The 20,954-nt window shown below is 36.9% G+C and overlaps 1 protein-coding gene across 1 annotated transcript in view; it reads right to left on the minus strand.

The window, feature by feature from the left end:
- Nucleotides 1-3,442: 3,442 nt before the first annotated feature.
- Nucleotides 3,443-20,954, minus strand: part of SH3D19 (SH3 domain containing 19) — a 77,869-nt gene continuing 60,357 nt past the window's right edge. The window contains exons 17-24 of the mRNA XM_016211212.2: nt 17,172-17,244; nt 16,037-16,167; nt 13,918-13,979; nt 12,006-12,208; nt 11,496-11,548; nt 9,663-9,849; nt 9,169-9,266; nt 3,443-5,960 (exon numbers count right to left, since the gene is read on the minus strand). Of these exons, the coding sequence (XP_016066698.2) occupies nt 5,844-5,960; nt 9,169-9,266; nt 9,663-9,849; nt 11,496-11,548; nt 12,006-12,208; nt 13,918-13,979; nt 16,037-16,167; nt 17,172-17,244 (924 nt within the window). The 3' untranslated portion in view covers nt 3,443-5,843. The remainder of the gene's footprint in view (nt 5,961-9,168; nt 9,267-9,662; nt 9,850-11,495; nt 11,549-12,005; nt 12,209-13,917; nt 13,980-16,036; nt 16,168-17,171; nt 17,245-20,954) is intronic.

Consider the following 20,954-nt stretch of genomic DNA (forward strand, 5'->3'; position numbering starts at 1 on the left):
TGGATTTATGCAGAGTCGGGGCACCTGGAGAGAATGACTGAGGTGGTCACTGCAAGTTAGCTATATCTGCTACTTTGAATATTACAGATAACAGCTTTAACTGTATGAGTCTAACCTCTTAGATTAACCAGTGGCAATCGCTGATGAAGGAGCATACTCAGGTAAAAAATCTCGTTTGGCCAAGATTGTGTCATGCAGAGGAGCGAACTGGGAAGCAATCAGCTATGGATCCTGATTGTCCCTGCGTGCTCTTGTTGAGTATACCAAGACTTCAATTCTGATGACTCTATCTGGGCCATTTCTGAGGGCTGTATTTGCATCCTCTTGAGAAACCTTGAGGGGCGAGGTAATGTCTCCCCCTGGAAAAAGCAGGCTTGTTGCCACTTAACTATTGTGGTAAATGTTAGTGTTCCTCTTCCGTTATGCAACCCACTGTGTGATAGGCCATTTGAATCACTTCTGTGGGATGGGAAACAAATGAACATGAAGCTCCGACTTATTGCTTTTTGCAGTAATAAGTCCTTCCTTTTTGACCCAGGAGTCTTGTGTCTTGCCAGCATCCATAAAACTGGCAGGCTACTGGGTAAAATGTCAAAATAGCCCAGTTCCTGACACTTCCTCCTCAGTATTTTGAAGCCACATTTTGGAATGTATCAATAAGGTGATTTTTTTTATAGTATATGTGCTGCCGTGGCGAGCACTCATGATTCCTTAAAGAGGAAACAATCACAGTCATTAATAGTATTCCAGTCACACTGACTTAATGGGTAATTCTCTACCGGATATAATGTGATAAGCAATGCAAGTGTGAAAGCTATGAAAGGTAGGTAGCTTCCATTTAAGACCATAAAGTAAAGAATTCAGGTGTCATAAGCTCTTAGAAGTCTATTTGCAGTACTGTTACTGGTTTTGTATCAAAACCACAGTGGCTGAAACTGACAATACAAATAGACTGATAAAATGTTGGTAAATGTGGAGTAACTGGAACTCTCAGACGTTAATAGTGGAGTGTAAAATGGTACCACCACTTTGGAAAATGAGTAGCTGCTTTAAAATTTTAAACACCTGTTATACCACTTAATTTGAGCAAAAGAATCCAGAAGGGAGGAGCAGATACTATGTTGTTCTATTTTTATTAAGTTTCAGAACAGGCAAAATGAATCTATGATGATAGAGAACTGATTGCTCCGCAGGGGTAAGTGGATGTGGGGGGAGATAACTGACTGGAAAGAGGTATGAGGAACTTCCTGGATGATGAAAATGTTCTATATATTGGTGGCTATATGAGTATATAATTGTCAAAACTTAGAATTATGTACTTTGTTATCTATTTTATGCAAATCATACCCCAATTTTTAAAAATGTGGGTCTAGCCAGCTAGGTCACAGACTTGTTGTATTTTTGTGTATGTCCTAATCTGGGGTATGCTTTCCACACAATGAAATTGGCTCGTCACACCCATTCAAGTCTGGAACCAAACCTAAATACATTTTTTTTTCCTGTCGTGGATTTCTTGGTTGTCATGGTATTCAGGACCTAGACTACAGGTATAGTTCTGCAGGTGGGCTGGGCATCACCTCCATGATCACGTGGCCAGATCTGATCAAGATGTCCCACATTCTAGTGGTCAGGGTCAATATAATTGGCTATCTATGGCCTGATGGTAGTGATCCTCACTGCCAAATCCTAAAAAAGAAAATCTAACTTTCTGAAGCTCAGTACCAGCTTGAGTGATTTGGCTGCCGGCTGTGTGTGGGGGAACATCAGTGTGCATGGTCTGCTAAGCCGGGATCCTGATTCTCATCTTCCCCAAGATACTCGGCTTCTACAGTTTCATCTTTACCCTTATTCTCTTTATAAAGTAGTCCCTCCTGGTGTCCATCAAACAGAATACGATATAGAGGCCATCATCAGCCCCATCCAACAGGATCAGCCCGACACACCTGCATAGGGGAAGTCATCCTTCATAACTAGTCTTACTGCCGTTTTCTTCTGTTCTATGAACTTGCCCCCAACTCCCTTATTGCTGTGGACATCTAGGTCTTCTCACAGCCCAACGAGGCCCCTCACACCAGCAAAGATGGCAGGCGTCAGCCTGCTCACACACATTCATCTTCCCCTAGAATGCTCTGTATATACAGATCAGTTGGATTTTTTTCAATCACTGTATATTTTTAACAACTTTGATATTTCATATGGCTAAAGAGAAGAAACCACTGTCTCCCTAGTGTAGTCTTAGGCATAGTACTGCACTGAAGGGATAGCCACACACTCAGGCTCTTCAGAAGTAACTGTTCTTCAGCTGTTGGCCAACTGGGATCCTGGGGAACAGTGTGGTGGGCATCGGTGATCCTTTGAGTCAGGGCTCTATCCAATAAAAAACTTGGATATGACTGGAGAGAGAAATGTAGCTTTATTTTAATTATAAAGAACTAAATATGGGCCAATATTTTGGTATTAAGAGTGTCAGTCAATTTCTTTTAAAACAAGATAGACAACTGGAGGTAATTGTCCTTTCTGAATTATGAATCTGAATCATTACTTATTCTGAGAAATATTTCACTGAGTTATTGCCTACTTTGCAGTATCTGAAGATAAACAATCCATGGTGTACATACAATTACGATTCATTTTAAGAAACCCAGAATGTGTCTCAGGCTTTGAAATAAAAATTTACTAGCTTATTCATTATAACTTGTCCTAATCCTATTGTAGCAAAGAAGTTAAACTTTTCAGGCCAATAAAACAGATCAATTATACTTGTTTAACTGCTAAAGAGAAATGTACCACTTCAGCACAACAAATGGAGAAAGTACTGAATTGGGAACAGTGGAGCTAGGTTTTGCTTTAGGTTCTGCCATACCTGTATGGCCTTAGGCAAATCATTTAACCTCTGCAGGTACAGCTCTGGTCCGAAGACGCTCCTCTGTGGTGTAACAGGATGGACTTGCCATTAGGTGAGAGGCCCCTAGATGGTGCTGTTGTTCTGAAATAGGCTTTGTATTTTCCCCCCTCTATAATTACAGTGAAATATAAAGGCATAGGTTAGAAAATTATTTCCTGTTCTGGAAAAATTCACTGTTAAAAGTTTTCAATGGCATTTAAAATGACACTGAATTATGAGTCATATCTATGGCCCATATGCATTTGACATTAATTAAAAGGAATAAACCATTAATGATTATACAAATATCCTTGTAATTTGTCCATATAGCCATCAGTATTTCTCTAGGTATATTTACCTAAGCTTAAGAAATTGAATAAAAACTAAGTTATTGTTAAGAATACTGATGTATGAAAACCCTATAGAAAAAGAATATTTTAAAAAATACCAGTTCTAACAAATTTTGATAAATATACTGATACTCGGAATGTTTCAGGCTGTATTCAAAAACTGTGATTTCCTAGAGCACAATAAAAGACATTTATTACATTACCCCTCTAGCCATGTAAACAAGTGCATCTTTTAATGAAATCTGCTTTTAGTGTTCAAAGGGGTAATCAAATGGGTAAGAATAATATATTAAATGAATTCTCTAGTTGTAATTTTTTTAAAAAGTATTTGGAGATTCTACTTTGAGGAGTCTTGGATGAACAATATCAGGTTTTCACCTAAAATTCCTGAAAGGAAAAACAATACATTCCTATTTTTCCCCTATGAAATTCAGACTATAAAAATTATGCTCAATCAATATACAGAATAATAAAGTACCTATGAAAACCCATACCAAGCTACATTTTGTCTTCTTGTCAGTTGAGTGGATAATAAATGACAAGCAAAAACTGTAGCATGATGAAGTGAAATGACATAAAAACTGCAAAATTTTGTTTCAATAAATATTTTTGTCAAATTAAGGAGGAAAGATATTAGATCTCAGTGTATCCAAGCCGGTATTGCCAAATAAGCCATCCATCCATCCATCCATCCATCCATCCATCCATCCATCCATCCATCCATCCATCCATCCATCCTACCTTTCTTGAGATTATACTGAGCAAAGGGGCTGGAATTATAAAGAGAAGATACCATCTCCATTCTCAAAAAAACTTGGTCTAGTATGAGAAAAGGACTTTGAAAAGTTCAGCTGCATTTATTACAATGTCAAGTAGATTTACAACTATGACACTTATTATTCTGCTGACAGAAGGCCAAAATTTAAGAGGGTATTTTTCTCCAATAAAGCTAAGTTTTCATGATCTTTAATATAAGATGTTAAAATAAAACAGGCAAAGAAATATATCTCATGTCCTTTTCCAGACACACCCTACTTCCTATTATACAGCTTGCTAGAAATGGGAATTTAATTGGGATAATGCTTTAAGTCATCCATTTCTCATGAAATTACTCCTGAGTAAAATTTGACAAGAGTTTTCTTTATATTGTCTTCTTTACCCAAAACATACAGAAAAATGCAGCCCCTATATCATTTATAACTATATAACTGGCAGGTGACCTTTAATCAAAGATGAAGTAAATAGCTCTTCCCTTCTAAAACTCCATCTTGTGTTCACATAATGGTTTGACCATTGGCTGCCTAACTTTTTGGACAATGGGAAACAATAACAAAAGCTAAAAAGTGGCCCAGTATATCAAAATCTTCTTAAAAATAGAAGAAAGTCATGAACATTGTTGGGAAAGTGTTTTCCAATGAAATTCTATTCCATTGATCTGTTTGGAAGATTGTCTTCAACTTATTTGGCTTTAGCTCATAAACTAGAATTGATTCAGTCCTATAAAGAACTGCTTTTAGCTTAAGCCTGGCATGTATAACAATGGATACAGCAGGAAAGTGGTTTTTTATTTAATAATTGTGAAGGGATGAGCTGGGGGGGAAAACCCCAAAGAGTATCAGCCTTCTTAAATTATTTTTCATTCTGATTATACTGGGAAGAAATGAGCTATGGGGGCTTGGTATTGTTTTCCATCTTAACAGTTGCTCTGTATTCTGAGATATATGTGATTCATAATGTACCACTATAACAAGACACAGTTTTTACATATTACTGGAGTTACACAAAGAAAATGAATTTTTCTTTGGGTACCAGTAATTGTCAAAAGAATGATTGTAGATTCAGAAAATATGCTTTATAACAAGCCTGTATAAAGTATAAATGGAGGAAAAAAATAAGTACAGCAGGTATGTGGAAGTGTTAGTCATATTAGCACGGCATCTCAGGGTGGTTTTGGTTCTTTTGACTAAGATGCATCAAATTTTAACCCCCTGCAAATCCTTGGGCAAAGGGGAAACACTTATTAACACAAGAAGCATTTGGCGAGCATGAGCTGATTCACCGAGTTCTTACGCAGGCTCCAACTAGTCAATAAACTACCCCCTCCTGAAGCAAGGATTTGCCCTGAGAATGAAGATAATGAACTTAAGCTGTTAGAATTAATTTGAATATAAAAAATGAAATTTATATTACCAACCATGCCCTGATAGTTACAGCATGTAGAATATTGAATGTCCTCCTTTTAAAAGAAAGTGAAAAAATGAAGCACAGTTAATTGACTTCTGCTGATGAAAATAAATGTCCAAGTGCAACTTTTGCTTGTAAGCCTCCCTTGTCACCAGGCGCTTTCCCTGGGGGAAGTGTTTACCTGTCTTGCTCACCCTCTTTGATGTTGTCCATGTTGCTCATGGGTTTTCACCTGCACTTTTCTACTCTGAGTGAAAGCTAATTATGAAACTTAGACATTTTCTGCTTTCAGAAAATTCTAGTGTGCCATGTACAGCATAGATATTTCTTTCAGTTTAAAAAAATAGTGCAAAAAACCATATCTGATAGTCAAAGTGATAGTTCAAGTGAGCTCTTGTGCCAAGGAACACAGTCAAGCTTCATCTTTAGCTGACTTGTAAAACCTGAACATAGTTTTTGGGAAATATTCCAGATTTTCCCATTAGTTCTCCACTCATCCAGTCATCGTCTACAGATTCCAGCTCTGTTATTGTATCTCCAGCCTGTAAGAAGATAGGAATTAGAAATAATTATTAGTTTCTGTTGAGTATAAACATAGTAGGCAGCCCATTTGGAAAGGCATGTATATTCTCTTTATTTAACTTACCATGATTTGCTGAGAGGATTGAATGATATACCACAAAGATAATCTGCACCTAATGATGCCACTTCTATGCCTTTTTTCCTCAAAGCTCATTTCTTTGCCATTGTCACTCTTGCTGCCCTTTTATTTTCCTGCTTGTATTTTGTGCCCCCAAAATTCACTCCTAATTTAAGTTCTTCTTTAATAAATAACACCACCAGCTATCACATATATTTGTGTATGTATATGTATGTGTATGTGTGTGTGTGTATGCATGTCCCCTCTACCCTCCATCTAACAATTATTTATTGAGCAACCACTATATTTCAGACACTATTGTTCTGGGCATTATGGATACAGCAATGAATAAAGAACCCATTCTAAATAAATTCTTTTTTAAAAAAAATATTTTTTTAAATTGATTTTAAAGAGAGAGGAAGGAAAAGGGAGAGATAGAAACATCAATGGGAGAGAATCAACATGCATCTGCTGCCTCCTGCACACTCCCTACTGCGAATCGAGCCCCTGACTGGGAATCAAACCGGTGACCTCTTGGTGCATGGGTCAACGCTCAACCACCGAGCCTCACTGACCAGGCAAAGACATTCTAGAGTGGGAAGACAAATAAGCTGGTAGAGAAAGAAAGAGTGGGGTTGGCTGCCATCTCATTAGAGCAGTCTGGGAAGGCCCCACTGAAGATGACATTTAAGCAAAGACTTGGAGATGAGTGAGCCATGTGCTTACTGTATGCCTTGTCCTATTTTATGTACTTTATAGGAATTAACTCATATACACAACACTGTGGTCCTAGAGAAATACTTGTATAGATTTCCTTCTTTTAAAGAGGAGGAAATTTAAGCTCGGGTATTAAGTAATTTGCTTAGTGTCGCATGTCCTGTTAGTGGTAGAGACAGGATTCAAATCTAGTGTGATTTCAGGGCCTCTATTGCTAACCATTAGGCACATGGCCACCACATTTTACAGCAGACCTCTTCACTTAGAAAGGCTTTTACAGTGATCGCCTTTCTCGTCATGCTGAGCATTTTGTACTGTACATTTGTTCTCCCACATAATGGCGGTATCTCTGCCATTTGGTGCATTCCACCCTCCCTGGCCTCAATATCAAATCTGCATTCTTCCTGCCTTAAAGAGCTTCACTGGGACTCAGAACACTGATTAATCCTCATCAGGACAGTAAAGGACTGTGTATCTTCTTCATGTGTGAATTATAAATCTTCAACAGATGACATAATTTTTAAAATTACCTCTGGGAACTATTTTGCTCTGTATTGTTCCTAATAATTTCTTAGAATCTGAGTTTAAGATTCTGTAATTGTCCAAAATGACTCTAGCTACTTTAAAGAATATCTTTATTGGGCTAACTGGATTTATTTGTAGCCTAGTACATAGGCCTCTGGGGGGAAAAAATGATCTGATTTAAGGCCTTTCTTTATGGAAAATGGAAAGGAAAAATGCTGATATCAAATGTCATTAATTTACTTTACTCTGCTAAAATCTGTAAAACTTCTGGTTACTCAAAGTTTCTGTCATAAATAAGTTCCTTCTGGTTCCTAAATTATAACATAATGGTTGACTAAAACTATTTTTCTTAGCCCTGTTCCACACTTACCGAGGGCCAGGACAACTTAAAAAAAAAAATCTACTACTACTTTGTGGATATTTAATAAAATATTAATGATCAACAATACTGAAGGCAGTGCAGAATTCCTTAGCTAAAAACTCTAGAACTATCTTGCTTACAGTCATTTGTAAAATGATGACCACCTATTTTCTGAAAGATACTAGTGTATTGTTATTCATATGACATAACTTAAATGAATGCCAAAATAACATCCAAAAAGTGTGAATCCAGGTTGTTCACTTGAAGTAACATTCTATGTAAAGATAAAAGGAATAATTTTCAGTTACTGACTGTCAAGACTAAAAAGGACTGGGGCAACAGCTTCCAAACATTTGGGTTTTAAGAACCAAAAAATTTTGGAAAGAAGGAGAGAGAGAGAAAGAGAGAGAGAGAGAGAGAGATACCAAATTATAATTTTGCATGAGAACTATCTATCATTTACTGTTAAATATAAAATATGTAATATTTTATAATAAAAATGACATTTTAATATGAAAAAGATAAAAGAAATTCTCAGAAGGAAAACCCTATCACAAAATAGGAAAGTTAGCAACCTTATAACTGACATATCTCTGCATGCTGCTTTTACCCCATGGCCCCCCAAAGCCTGCACATACCCAATAGCACTTTGCTTTCCTCCTTTTGTTATAGACAGGTGACAACCTTGTTTAGGGACCCACTGTTTTAAAACTCATCTTGTCCAATCACTCCTTGACGCTTTCATTCTTCTATGGCATCTTGGCTCTCTGAATATCTCCAATGATGGAAAATTTACTGTTGTCTGACACAGGCTCTTCTGAGAGCAATGACTACTAAACTTACCCTCCTTCCTCTGGCACAGTCCCAAAGTACTACCCAGGGAGCTTTCCTCTGACTATGGTCTAACTATGGACTGGGGAAACAGGATCATGAAAATTGTTTTTACTTAAAAAAAGAAATACGAGGCACATCTTTGATAAAGTAAGATTATATTGCAGGCTTCTAAAAAAAAACCCTTGGCAAAGTAGCTTAATGTTTTGGGATCATTTCCAGGTCACTGTATTTCTGGATAAGACTCCAGTGTGTCTTATAAGGCCCTGGTGCAGTAGCCAAATGCAGTAGATACCAACTGATTTCTCCATGGATTTCATACACATGACAATAGTAAGATACAAGGGCCATACAGGGAAGCATCCTTTATTACGGCTACCAATGAAAACTCCAACATTACTGAGATCTGATGTTACGAGGCCTAGGAATAAGAAATTCGTTTGGGGATTGTGGGGCTATCAAGCCAATAAGGTTTTCTTTGAGTAACTAAATGCCTTGCGGATCATTTACATTTGCCCTATTCACTTTGTCTGATCTGGTTCTTTGGATTTAGAGTAGGAGATCTGTTCATTCTTGACAAATGGTCAATATGCCACCCAAATGTTCTACCCTTCGATGGAAGACACTTCAAAATTTATAGCTGCTTAACATGGGCACAAAAAATACACATTCTGACCTTGAAGGAAAGCTCATCTTCATTCTCCCCATGGAAATCATACAAGGCTTTGGCTTTCCTCCCCTTCAGTGATAAAGGAGACGTACTTTTAGCGTCAGCTGTGAAAACACCAAAATACAGAAAGACACTGGACTAAAAACAAATCAAATATTTAAAGAAACCCCTTGTCATTCCCAGGAAAAAATATTTTCAATTAATTTCCAATTTATTTAACTTGCAAAATGATGAAGAATGTTCTCTTAGCAGGAAAAAATTATAGAAAATATATTTAGGGGAAAGAATTGGCCATTATCAAGTGAAGGCATTTTTATCTTTTTTCCCTATAACTCTAACAAAATATATGAAGAAGAGAGTTTACAAAACTTTATGAATCAACTTTTTCAAATGAAGGCAAACAACTTAAACTGGGCATGGCCAGAGCAAAAAGAAATATATATTGCTTTAAAGGTCTCAGGCTCCCCTTAGAGAATAAGAGTCATTTCCTGTAGTTGTACCTGGGCAGGGCCGCACAAAGACTGCTGGGAAGATCCCCTCCCTGTCTCGAAGTCTGCCCTTGTACCAGTCGGAGTCCAGACGCTCGAGGATCAGGATCCGGTCTCCTCTCCTGAAGGGTAAGTCATCACTGGACTCTGCTGTAAAACTGTGAAGAGCTTCACACCATTCTCCAGAAAGACTGTTGTCCTGTTACAAATCAGAAGTTTGGTAAAAAATGTGAGATTTTATTTGAAATTGATTTCTACAAAGCTTAAAAAATGGTGGGGGGAAAATTAAGGAGTCATAAGATTTCAAAGCCCGAATGTTTCTTTAAATCCCCAACACTTTATGTTGCTATCAAGTTTCAAAAATAAAAATTTCCAATAACTTTTTATCTTAAAATATAATTCTATGCGACAGATGTGATAGAATTTGTGGCTTTTCCGCTTTTAAGGAATATATAATATTTAAGCAAAACCTTTTTTCTAATTATGATTTATGATATTAGTTGTATTTTAAAAATTAGGTAAAAGCATACAATATTCATGTACAGTATTTATGACACTATGAAAAAAGTTCTGGTAAGGCATATCATTTCCAGTGAACTCTTCTAAATGATGAAGGATCAGAATGGGCAGTCTGCTAATTCCTTGGGCTTTACTTGATTCAAAAGCTATCAGATTCTGTGGCACCAGGCTTAATTAATTCACACTTTTAATTTTATGAGGCATAGTTAGCTCTAAGAGTGGCAGAATAGCCACCCAAATGTGATGGGCTAGTATGATGGAATGTGCCAACAGGAATGCCTTTACCCTGAACACATTACAGGAAGGTTTTGCTCTGTGAAGAGGCATCTCTGCCAAGTTGGGATGGGAACTCTATGTTCAAGAAGCTCAACCAACTGAGCTACCCACCTGGCCAAGGATAGTATGTGAAAATTTTACTCCAGTGTTTTCTCTCTCCCATTATAAAAATAATACAAATGCTCCTAAATATTTGGTAAGTTTGGAAATGTATGAAGAAGTGGGAAAAACTCCACCCACCTATAATCTTACCAGTTAGGGGCAACTGAATGTCAATAAATATATTTCCTTCTAGTCATTTTATGCTATATATTCAATTTCCTACATTTCCTTCCCATTACATTTATTTTAAAAATCTAGTTTTTCATGGCCTCAAAATATTCTACCAATAATGATAATATTTAGGTTGTTTCCAAATTTTTTCCTATTATAATACGACCACTATGACTATCTTTGTGACTAAAACTTTCTCTTTTTTACGCTATTTGTAGGGCAAAAAAAAATAATAATCATTTGTAAGTTCTTGTTTTTAACACTCATATAATTACTTGTTTAGTGTTGAGTTGTACTGAATTCTTGTTAACTAGGTAAGTTAAATGGTATTTTTATCATTGCTTTATAAGGCACTTTGATTACTAGTAAGGTTAAATATTTTTTAATATCAGCTACTTATACTATCTCTTTATCTCTTTAATTCTCCAACATGTCTTTTTCCCTGTTTTCTATCAGGGTTTGCATGTCTTTCTAGTCTGTTTGTATGAGCTCTACATGCAGTAAAGATATTAACCATCTAAATATAGGGGGGGGCAAAAGTGGGTTTACAGTTTTAATAAAAATAAGTAAGTTATTAATAAATAATGATATAAGAATAAACTCTGTGTCTCTCATACTCACAACTGTAAACCTACTTTTTCCCACCCCTGTTTCAAACATTTACTATATGAATTGAAAAATGACTTCATAACATTTCCTCTGGGTAATTACGATTTTAATATTCTTCCCAGAGTTGAAACCTGGCTTTCATTACAGTTATCTATTCAAGCAGCCTACCTGAGAATTTGCTCCAGAATCTTCTTTTTTGGTCTTCGGTGGTACCTTTGTGCCTATGTTTAAAAAAAGTCAAAACTTCAGATGTGAAGACCATATGGTATTGGAGGAAAAACTGGAGGGGAGAACAAGAAGCCTGGTGTTGCAGACCAGCCTCTTCAGGTGCTGGCTACGTAACTGACCAGGCACTACCCTCGCTGGGCTTTTTTCCTTTACTGTGAAGTGAAGGAAGATACCATTAGTTATACTCTATAGTCCATTTCTGTTTAAAAGTCTATGATTCTTCATCGGCCATTTCTGATATGAAGCTACTGCTAATTACCTAAAACACCAACGCTGGCTCTCCGAGAGATTACCACAGTGAGAGTACCCCATACAAATGACCATTTTAAAATCATTTTTCCTTCTACCTTAAAAAAAATGGCACTGAGTTACTGTGCAGCTCAAGTACTATCTTATTATTTGGTTTATTTCAATTAGAACATAATAAAAAATGATATTCTCTATACTCACTTAAAACATTTGAACCAGAGGTGGGATGATCCTCAGCGAGTTCCACAAAGTTAAGGGGGAAAATCCCAGTTCTGCCTTGAAGTTCTCCTCTGGCCCATTCTTCATTCACATACTCTTTAAGAACAATACTTTCTCCCTCCAAGAAACTTAACTCATCCTTCTGGTCTCCAATATATTCAAACCGAGCAACACATCTTGGACCTCTGAACAAAGATTACATTTGTGGGTTAAACTAGAGAGTACTAATTTTCAAAATGCTTTAAAACCTTCATTCAGTCTTTCAATACATATTCTGTGTTTACCAGGGAGCACGGTATACTAGGCATCATTTGAACTTTTCCATGAAAAAGAATAAGCTATATTTCTAAATGATAGTCCTTACTTTTCAGGCAGGAACCTGTCCACGCAGAAAGGCTACAAGTCAGTGTCACAGAGACATTCAGAATTCCATAAGCTCGTGGTCAGCTTACGCTGCCATGTCTCATGGCCACTTTTATAGCACTTCAGAATCTCCCCAGTCTCCATGTCTTTGTATTCTTGGACCACAGTAATCCATGGCTCAGTCTGAACCCTCTTGATTTAAATACACTGAGTTTAGGAGCGCTAACCCTGAGAATCGCAGGGCAAGTCATCAAACTTCCATGACAGAATGCAACGGGCATCAGCTGGGCAGAGTCAATGCTCAATATATGTTGAATCAGTCATGAGTTGTGTATATAAATGAATGGTCTTCAAAACTAGAAGGTTCAAATAAAACAGAAGCTCGGCATACTATCTTATAAATACTTAATCTTTTACCTAACACTGTTGTTTTAAAAATGATTTTTGCATCTCCTTTAAAAAGGCTTAATTTCTGAGAATTTAGAACAATCCTTAAATGGTCTGCATTTTTGACTGAAAATAAGACAAAAGCAGAGATAAAACTGTGTCTCTAGAAGACATGACTTCATACCAAACCTTCCATTTGAGGTGTTAGGAAGGAAGTTTCAATAGTAACAGGAGATGCAACTGCCTGAAGAGAAAAGGTTGGTACTGGCTCCAATCAAATTCTGATTTAAGTCAGGTCAATGGACCAAGAGCTGTGAAAGCCCACTTCAAATTCAACCTGCTGACACATTAAATGCAGCTTAAAAATAGGAGAAAAACTGAACCTGAAAGAGAATTCAACTATTGTGGCATCAGAAGTTTTCTTATTTGTGGTAACCTTTGCATTTATTTTCTAAAGTCCTCAGGGAGTATCTCCTTATGTCTGACCTATTCAAAGACAGGTTTACAATCTTCAGCAGGTAGTGAATTCTTTTATTTTACTCATTTAACTGGAACATAAAGTTGCACTGTGGCAGTGTTTTAAATCACAAAAAAGTTACAATGATGCATAAAAGAGTATAAATTCATGAAAAGGTCTTCAGACATAAAGGAAGACCCCTCCAACTTAACCCTTCTTTTACTTTCTTCTAGTTCCTCTTAAAAACAAAACAATACAAAATGTCTAGCAGTTTTTGTATGGTTCATATTTCTATAAGGTTAAGTATTTTCTATGACAAGAGTTTTGAACCTTCCAAAAAATTGTTGGTAGATAAACACCAGATGGCCCAAATAAAATATACTGGATGACAAACTATCTCTGCTCAAGCTGAGGCCAGGCTGTGGGAAGCAGCAAGGTAGGCTCCTTGTTGCTGTCTACATGTGCTGTATTGATACAAGGAGTTGCTTAGGTCGTCTTGAATCAGCATGATGAATTTTCATTAGCATTTTAATCCACTATGGCTTTTAAACAAGTAAAGTTTTCCTCATAATTGAAAAGACACACTGGGAATCAATAATCACAATCTGAAGTGTTTAAGCTTGGTAATTATGATATAAATGCTCACCTCCTTTGCATTTTGTACAAAAGAATACAAATAAAACTTACTTATTATCACAATGAGATGAAGCTGATTCTCTTTTCCCATTTCCTCCTTCTGGAACATCAATCTAGTAAAGACAAGTCAAGGTGAAAATTATATTTTTTCAGATTTTAGTAAGGTAAATTTAAGGTTAAGTAATTAGGAAATACATGATCGAAATTAGCCAGGTTAGATAGGTGTTTAACTGATTAAATGGTACCATAGGAGCTAACAGTAAGAAATCCAGAATTTGGGTTTTGAAAAAAATAATAATAATAACTTGTGAGGCAGCCTTCCTTGAACAGCCAATCGATCCTTTTCTTATCTGCTGGAATAAGCACATTAATATCATTCTACCCCTGACTGAGTTTTCTCTATCCCATATCCCTTCTACGCTGAGAACTTCAGATGAGGAGGACTTAAGATAGACAAGGCATCAGGTATTTGGGCACCACTACCACACCTATTCACAGTGTTGGCAGAATTCTGCAATACTTTCTTGACCCCAAAATAAAACATGTACATCAAACTTGTGGATGCTCTCCATTTTCCTAACTGTGGAACATTTTTTCCTATCGATGTGACGGGGGAGGAAGAAAGGAGTCTCAGTGTCTGCTGAGCAGTGAGCCCTTCAAAGAGCACCTCATTCACAAGGCTCAGGGGAGCCAGGCTGTAACAAAGTATTTGGCCCTGGGGTATTCAGTCTGACAACCACTGACAGCTGTGAGGCCTCTATTAAACAAATCAGCGCCCTCTTGATGAATTCCAAAAGCTCAGTTTCAAAACAATTTTTTAAACTCGTAGGCTTAGAAATAATACTTATACCAATAATGTAGCAGATTCAGTGTAATTTATTTCAGTGAGGTAATTGTGGTTTTAAAAGTACTGCTACATTGGGCAGAAGAAAAATGGGGAAGAGAGCTAAAACATTCTTCTTAATATTAATTTAGAGAATGTGGCTGGATTTTCCCAAAGAATCGGGGGTGGTGGTGGTGGTGGTGGTGGTGGTGGTGGTGGTGGTGGGGGTGTGTGGGGGGTGTGTGTGTGTGTGTGTGTGTGTGTGTGTGTGTGTGTGTGTGTGTGTGTGTGTGTGTACACACACACGGGACAATTTGTAAGACACACACACACACACACACACGGGACAATTTGTAAGACACACACACACACACACACACACACACACACGGGACAATTTGTAAGACACACACACACACACACACACGGGACAATTTGTAAGGCCCACATTTTATAATTCAAGAGACTCCAATTCATTTATATTGGAAAAATACAGGATCTCTGTTAAATTTGTTTTCTAAGTCTCTGATATAATGGAAAATTATTGCTTTTTCCCCCCCAAATAGCTGTTAATGCTCAACTATTTATGCTAGTTTTATTGATATTTTCCATTATTAGTAAGTTACATCAGAGACGGAGTCACACTCCTTTATTGTGACAAAATGGCAGTCTTTGTATTTTATCCCCATGTTTCATAGCCACCTGGACTTAGCACTTATAGGGCTTGACTGTACAGGTCTGCTGTTACAAGTCAGGCTGTGAAGGGGTATAGAGTTCTGACAATTTAATATAGTTTTCCCCAATCAGATTTGAAATCATCATGTGAAAACCCATTAATGGACCACTACCTGCAATGAAAGTACTTTAGTATTCCCAAGTCTATTTTTCTAAGAGAAGAAAATAAACGGAATGAAAGAAACAAAAAACAAAATGTGCTTCAAAGAAAAGGAAAAGTGGTACTGTAGCCTCAGAAAACAATCCTTCAGGACAATCTTGTACCTTTTGAGTCTTGTTCAGTAAATTTTTCAAAGAATTAACATATATTCTTAAGTATTTATCAATCCTTCAAGAAGAGCTGATTTGCCAGTTGACCTGTAGTGTTTTTTCACCTTAGGATTTCAAACAGCATTTAGGAATTAAGTTCCAGTACCTCATAATATATTAACAATTAACCATTATCTAGTTGAACAAACTTTTATTTTTTGAATTTTCTTAACACCAAATGAATCAATGGAAAAGAGAGAATTAGAACCCAAGAATCTAGGCCTCCAGTTACTTTTTCCAAACTGAAAGTTACATGGAACCCACTGAACGTATGACCAATTAAAACAATCATGACCCACTTACAATTACTTTGACGTAGTTGGCAGGAAATACCCCCGTCTGATTTCTATATTTTCCTCTATACCAATCTGTATCTATTTTTTCCAGAAGATAAACAATTTCTCCAGAAGTGAGATTCAAATCATCAACTTGCTCTGTAAAATAAAATTATAATTATGTATGATAAATTATTCTGGTTGCAAACTTGACTAAAGCAGAGCACAAAGTAGTATTTAGTTCTGTCCACCGAGGCAGTATGTTCTACTGATTCAGAGAGCAGATTATACTAATCAAATTGACTTAAAAATATATCTTTTTAAAAAATATTGCTGTTACCAGCTTCTTCTTTTAAGATCAAATTAGATACATTTATCCTACACTGACTAATGGGAAATGGTTTAAAAAGCACACCAAACACTGTGCTGACCAATGATTCCTACTGTGCCAATATAAACCTTTTGCTGAATACAATGTGAACAATGAAAGGGTTTTATAGACACGGTTTAATATTCTTATTGTTCTCAATCATGCTTAAAAATTACTGCAATCTCAAAATGTTAACTAAGGGAATACTACAGCTCTTTAGCAAGTAAATTTACTCACACTAAAATGAAAATCAGTCTACCAAGTGGATACAATGAAGTTATAAATAAATCAAGAATTTATCTGTAGCCTTGGATATCAAAGGTGTTTTAAAATTGATTTTAAAATATTTATATTTTCTTGTAAAATTTGGAGGGAAATGTTATTTCTAAAAAAAAATTATATTTCATCTCACAAGTAATAGCTATGTGTGTAGGTTTTACAATTCTTAGGAGAAAAGAACTTAATTTGTTAAATTAGAAATGATTTCATTATAATCGATAATTGGTACCCACTATTTTGAAAGAGTTAAAAAGTTTGTAACTGGTAGGTAGTTTGCTGTTTGTTCACACATATGGGAAACATCCTCTCTTTCTCTCTCATGGAGAGTTTCAAAAGCAAGGGTATGCAGCTAAGCATTCTGGAATGGTTGGGTACAGGTGACTGGTAAGATGACCCTGCCAGTCTAGGGCTCTGATGCACAGAGAATGAAGAATGATGTCCCTCAGGATTAACCAAGGAGGATGCCTGCGCCTGGATCCTAAGGGCTCTGCTACTTTATTATTTATGTCCTTACCTGCTGTAAAGTCATGAAGAACAACAGCATGAGGAGCACTACTGTCAACAGGCTTCTGAGTGTGGCTTGGATCCTAAGGGGGAAAACAGGGTTGTGAATGAAGTATGCAGGATGGGTGCTGGATTTACAGTCACTCTGAGACCAATTTTTTTTCCTCATTAGAGTCCTCTTGACATTATGAGTACAGGATGCAAAACATACAGTTGAGCCAAATAAGAGAATCAATATCAAGTTGAAAAGGAATGTGTCCTTGCCAAGGGAGGCAGAGATAACTCAATTATAATATCCTCTAGCATTTTTAAACAAAGAGAGTTAAACAAGACAGAATTAACCAACTTTTTCCCCCCCACTAGGACCTATTTTACACTGAAGTAGTGTTTTTTGACTTCTTTACCAATCTAGGGAAGTTTTTCCCTAAAACTACAAACAGGATTAAATCTTTTTTTTTTAAATCCTCATCTAAGGATATTTTTCCATTGATTTTTTCAGAGAGTGGAGGGGGTGGGGAGAGAGAAAGAGAAACATCTATGTGAGAGAGACACATTGACCGGTTGGGGTGAGGGGAGGCAACCCGCAACCCAGGTACAGGCCCTTGACCAGGAATGAAACCCGAGACCCTTCAGTCCTAGGGCTGAAACTCTAACCACTCAGACATGGCACTAGCACTAAATCTTAAGAACAGAGCCTTAGAAGTTTTATCTGTATTAAGATAGGAATTGAAGAAAGTTCTGGAATTGATGCACTTGCCTTTCATAATGAAAAGAGCTAATGACTTCCACAAAAGTATAATTCACAAAAGTAAAATCCATTTCATTTATTACCACTTAACTGAATGTTTTCTCTAATTTAAAATCCAACACTATCTCCTATGCCTGGCCTGGAGTTTCTACTTAATCTGAATGGTTTATTCAATAGCAATTCTAAGTAAATTAGCAAAGAGAATTCAATATTCTCTAACCATCTAGCCAACTGCCATAGATTTGCTAGAGCAGAGGGGGAAGTTGAAGAGTGACCTTTCCTTAATAACAAGCAGTTGTTATTCTTAGTTTCTTCATATAAACAGGCTAATAATGCCTATCATCATCATCATCAAATCTGACTGAAGGATATTATTTGGAGTTACAATTTTAAAACTCTTCAACACTGGCAAACTTGCAAAATAAATGTAGACAGATTTTTGTGCCCCTTCTTGTCTCTTCACCTCCTTCAATGACTTGTCACCTCAGGGGTATCTCCATACTTCTATCCCTCTACCCCTCGCCTGGCCATGATGTGCCCGGTAGATCAGACTGCACTGTGGATAATGGTCCAACTTCTCCATTTCCATCCTGCAGCATCTCTGCTCAGATCTTCTCTAAATCTCACCTGCTCTTTCAATGAGAATGCACCTGTGGAGGTGTGCCGCATTCTCTCAAGTTAGGTAAACTGAAATACCAACTTAGGTCAAGATAGTAATGGCTAAAGGCAGCCTGTTATATGAGTTTACCAAAGTAACACTGACATTTTCTTAAGGGCCGCTTAGTGCTTTCCCCTAAATAAATAAGCATCATGAGAATTTCAGGGATTATGGAAAGGAATTGTGGGATATTTTAAATCTGGAGGGGCTTTTAAAAATTATTTACATAATTTATTATATGCATACATACATGGCTTTCATTTTTTTCTGATTTACATCTGTGGAGAAAGGAATGACTTATTCAATACACTGAGTTCAGCTAACATCTGCTAAAGATGTCAGCATAGGTAAATGTAGTACTTGCATCCTCCCACAGACACATCAGAATTACAACTAAACTACAGAACAACCATATTCAGAACTGCCTGAAATCTAGCTGAATAGAAGTTCTATAACTAAGGATACAAAGAAGAAGCCACATCAAGACTGGTAGGAGGGGTGGAGATGTGGAAGAGGCTGGTCCCACACCACATGTGGCAGATAACAACTGGGAGGGATATTGCAGCTATAGAGGTTCCCCCTACAGAGCAAGTGGTCCCAGCCCCACATCAGCCCCCTCAGCCCAGGGTTCCAGTGCCAGGGCACATACAAGAATCAACCAATGAGCCCTTGCCAAGTGGCTCAGCTGGTTGAGCATCATCCTGTGCACCAGAAGGTTGTGGAGTTCGACTCCTGGTCAGGGCACATTCCTAGGTTGCGAGTTCAATCCCTGGTAGGGGTGTGTATGGAAGGCAACAGATTGATGTTTCTCACATCAATGTATGTTTCTCTCTCTCTCCCCTCCCTCTAAAAATCAATAAAAACATATCCTCGGGTGAGGATTAAAAAAAAAAGAACCAATGAATGCATAAAGAAGTGGAACAACAAATCACTGTTTCTCTCTCTCCCTTCCTCTAAAAAAACAAAAAACATTTAAGAAAAAAAGTACAAATTGGTAGTTACAGAATAGTTATGGGGATGTAAAGTAGAGCATAGGGAATACAGTCAATAATATTCTAATAATTGTATATGGTGTCAGATGGGAGTGAGATTATCAGTAATGATCACTTAGTAAGTTAAATAATGCTCATCACTGGGTTGTACCACTGAAATGAATATAATATTGTATGTCAACTCTAATTGAAAAATAAAAAATTATTTCAAGTGAAAAATAAATAAATTGTGTTAGGCTAGTTGGCTATCCACATGGAAAATAAATGAAGTCAGAGGCCTACCCCACACAAAACACAAACATGAATCTCAACAGTCTAAACATAATCAAGCCTGGAGAATAGAAGAGGTGGGATAATAACCTGTGTCTTCCAATTAGCTTCCCTCTCTGACTTTAGTGCGGGGATAACCCCTAGGAATGCTGCTGCTCATCAACCATGTCTGGTAGGTGAAGGGCAAGAGGAAAAGGCTTGGCCACTAGGGGGTCTATATAACTCAGACCACACCATTAGGGTGGGTATCTGGTAGGTAAATCTAATTTATTTCAAAGCTCTCTTTAATATGGCTCTAACAGCTAATACAAATGAGTAATAAGAATAGCTAATATTCATTGTTCACTCACTATACTACTTACAGTGTTAAACACCTTATATGCATTAATTAGCTCATTTAATTTTTTAAACATCTTTGAGATATAATTCACACATCATAAAAATTCACCCATTTAAAGAATACATAGTTTTACTATATTCACAGGATTGTGCAACCATCACTACAATCTAAGTTTAAAACTTTTTATCACCCCTACAAAGAAACCTACCCATTAGCAGTCACTCCCCATTCACCACCACTCTCCCCAACCCCCAGCCCTAGGCAACCACTAATCTACTTTCTGGATTTACCTATACTGTACTTTTATATAAATGGAATATATAATATATGAATTCTAAAAATGACTCTGTGAAGAATTATCATAACTACTTCACACATTTAAAAAATGCAGTTTAGAGATAACTGAGGTGGTGGAAAGGGAACAGAAACCCATCTCCCTGAAGCCCAAATATGTGCTTGCAACAAAATAACAATCTCCCACTTTCCACATGATCTGCAGATTCAACTTCAATTGATCTCATTTGATATTTTCTGTTTACTAAGGCAAGGGAAAGTATAACACATTTTTTAGAAATCTTTACCTTAAAAGCCAGGCTTTCAAAAAGGTAAGATTTACTTTCTAAAAAATGTGATGCTAGCCATGAACCAAGAAGCCTAAACTAGGCTTCATTTTAGTATCACCTGTAGTTGGCCAGTAGAGGCCAGCTTTGCAAGTCTACGATACAAGATAAATGAGATGTTTAATGTGGAAAAAAATTTGGTATATTAAAAAAAGAATAAATTCT

Source organism: Miniopterus natalensis, chromosome 4 (genome assembly GCF_054644295.1).
Source record: "Miniopterus natalensis isolate mMinNat1 chromosome 4, mMinNat1.hap1, whole genome shotgun sequence".
In the NCBI taxonomy this organism is placed as follows: Eukaryota; Metazoa; Chordata; class Mammalia; order Chiroptera; family Miniopteridae; genus Miniopterus; species Miniopterus natalensis.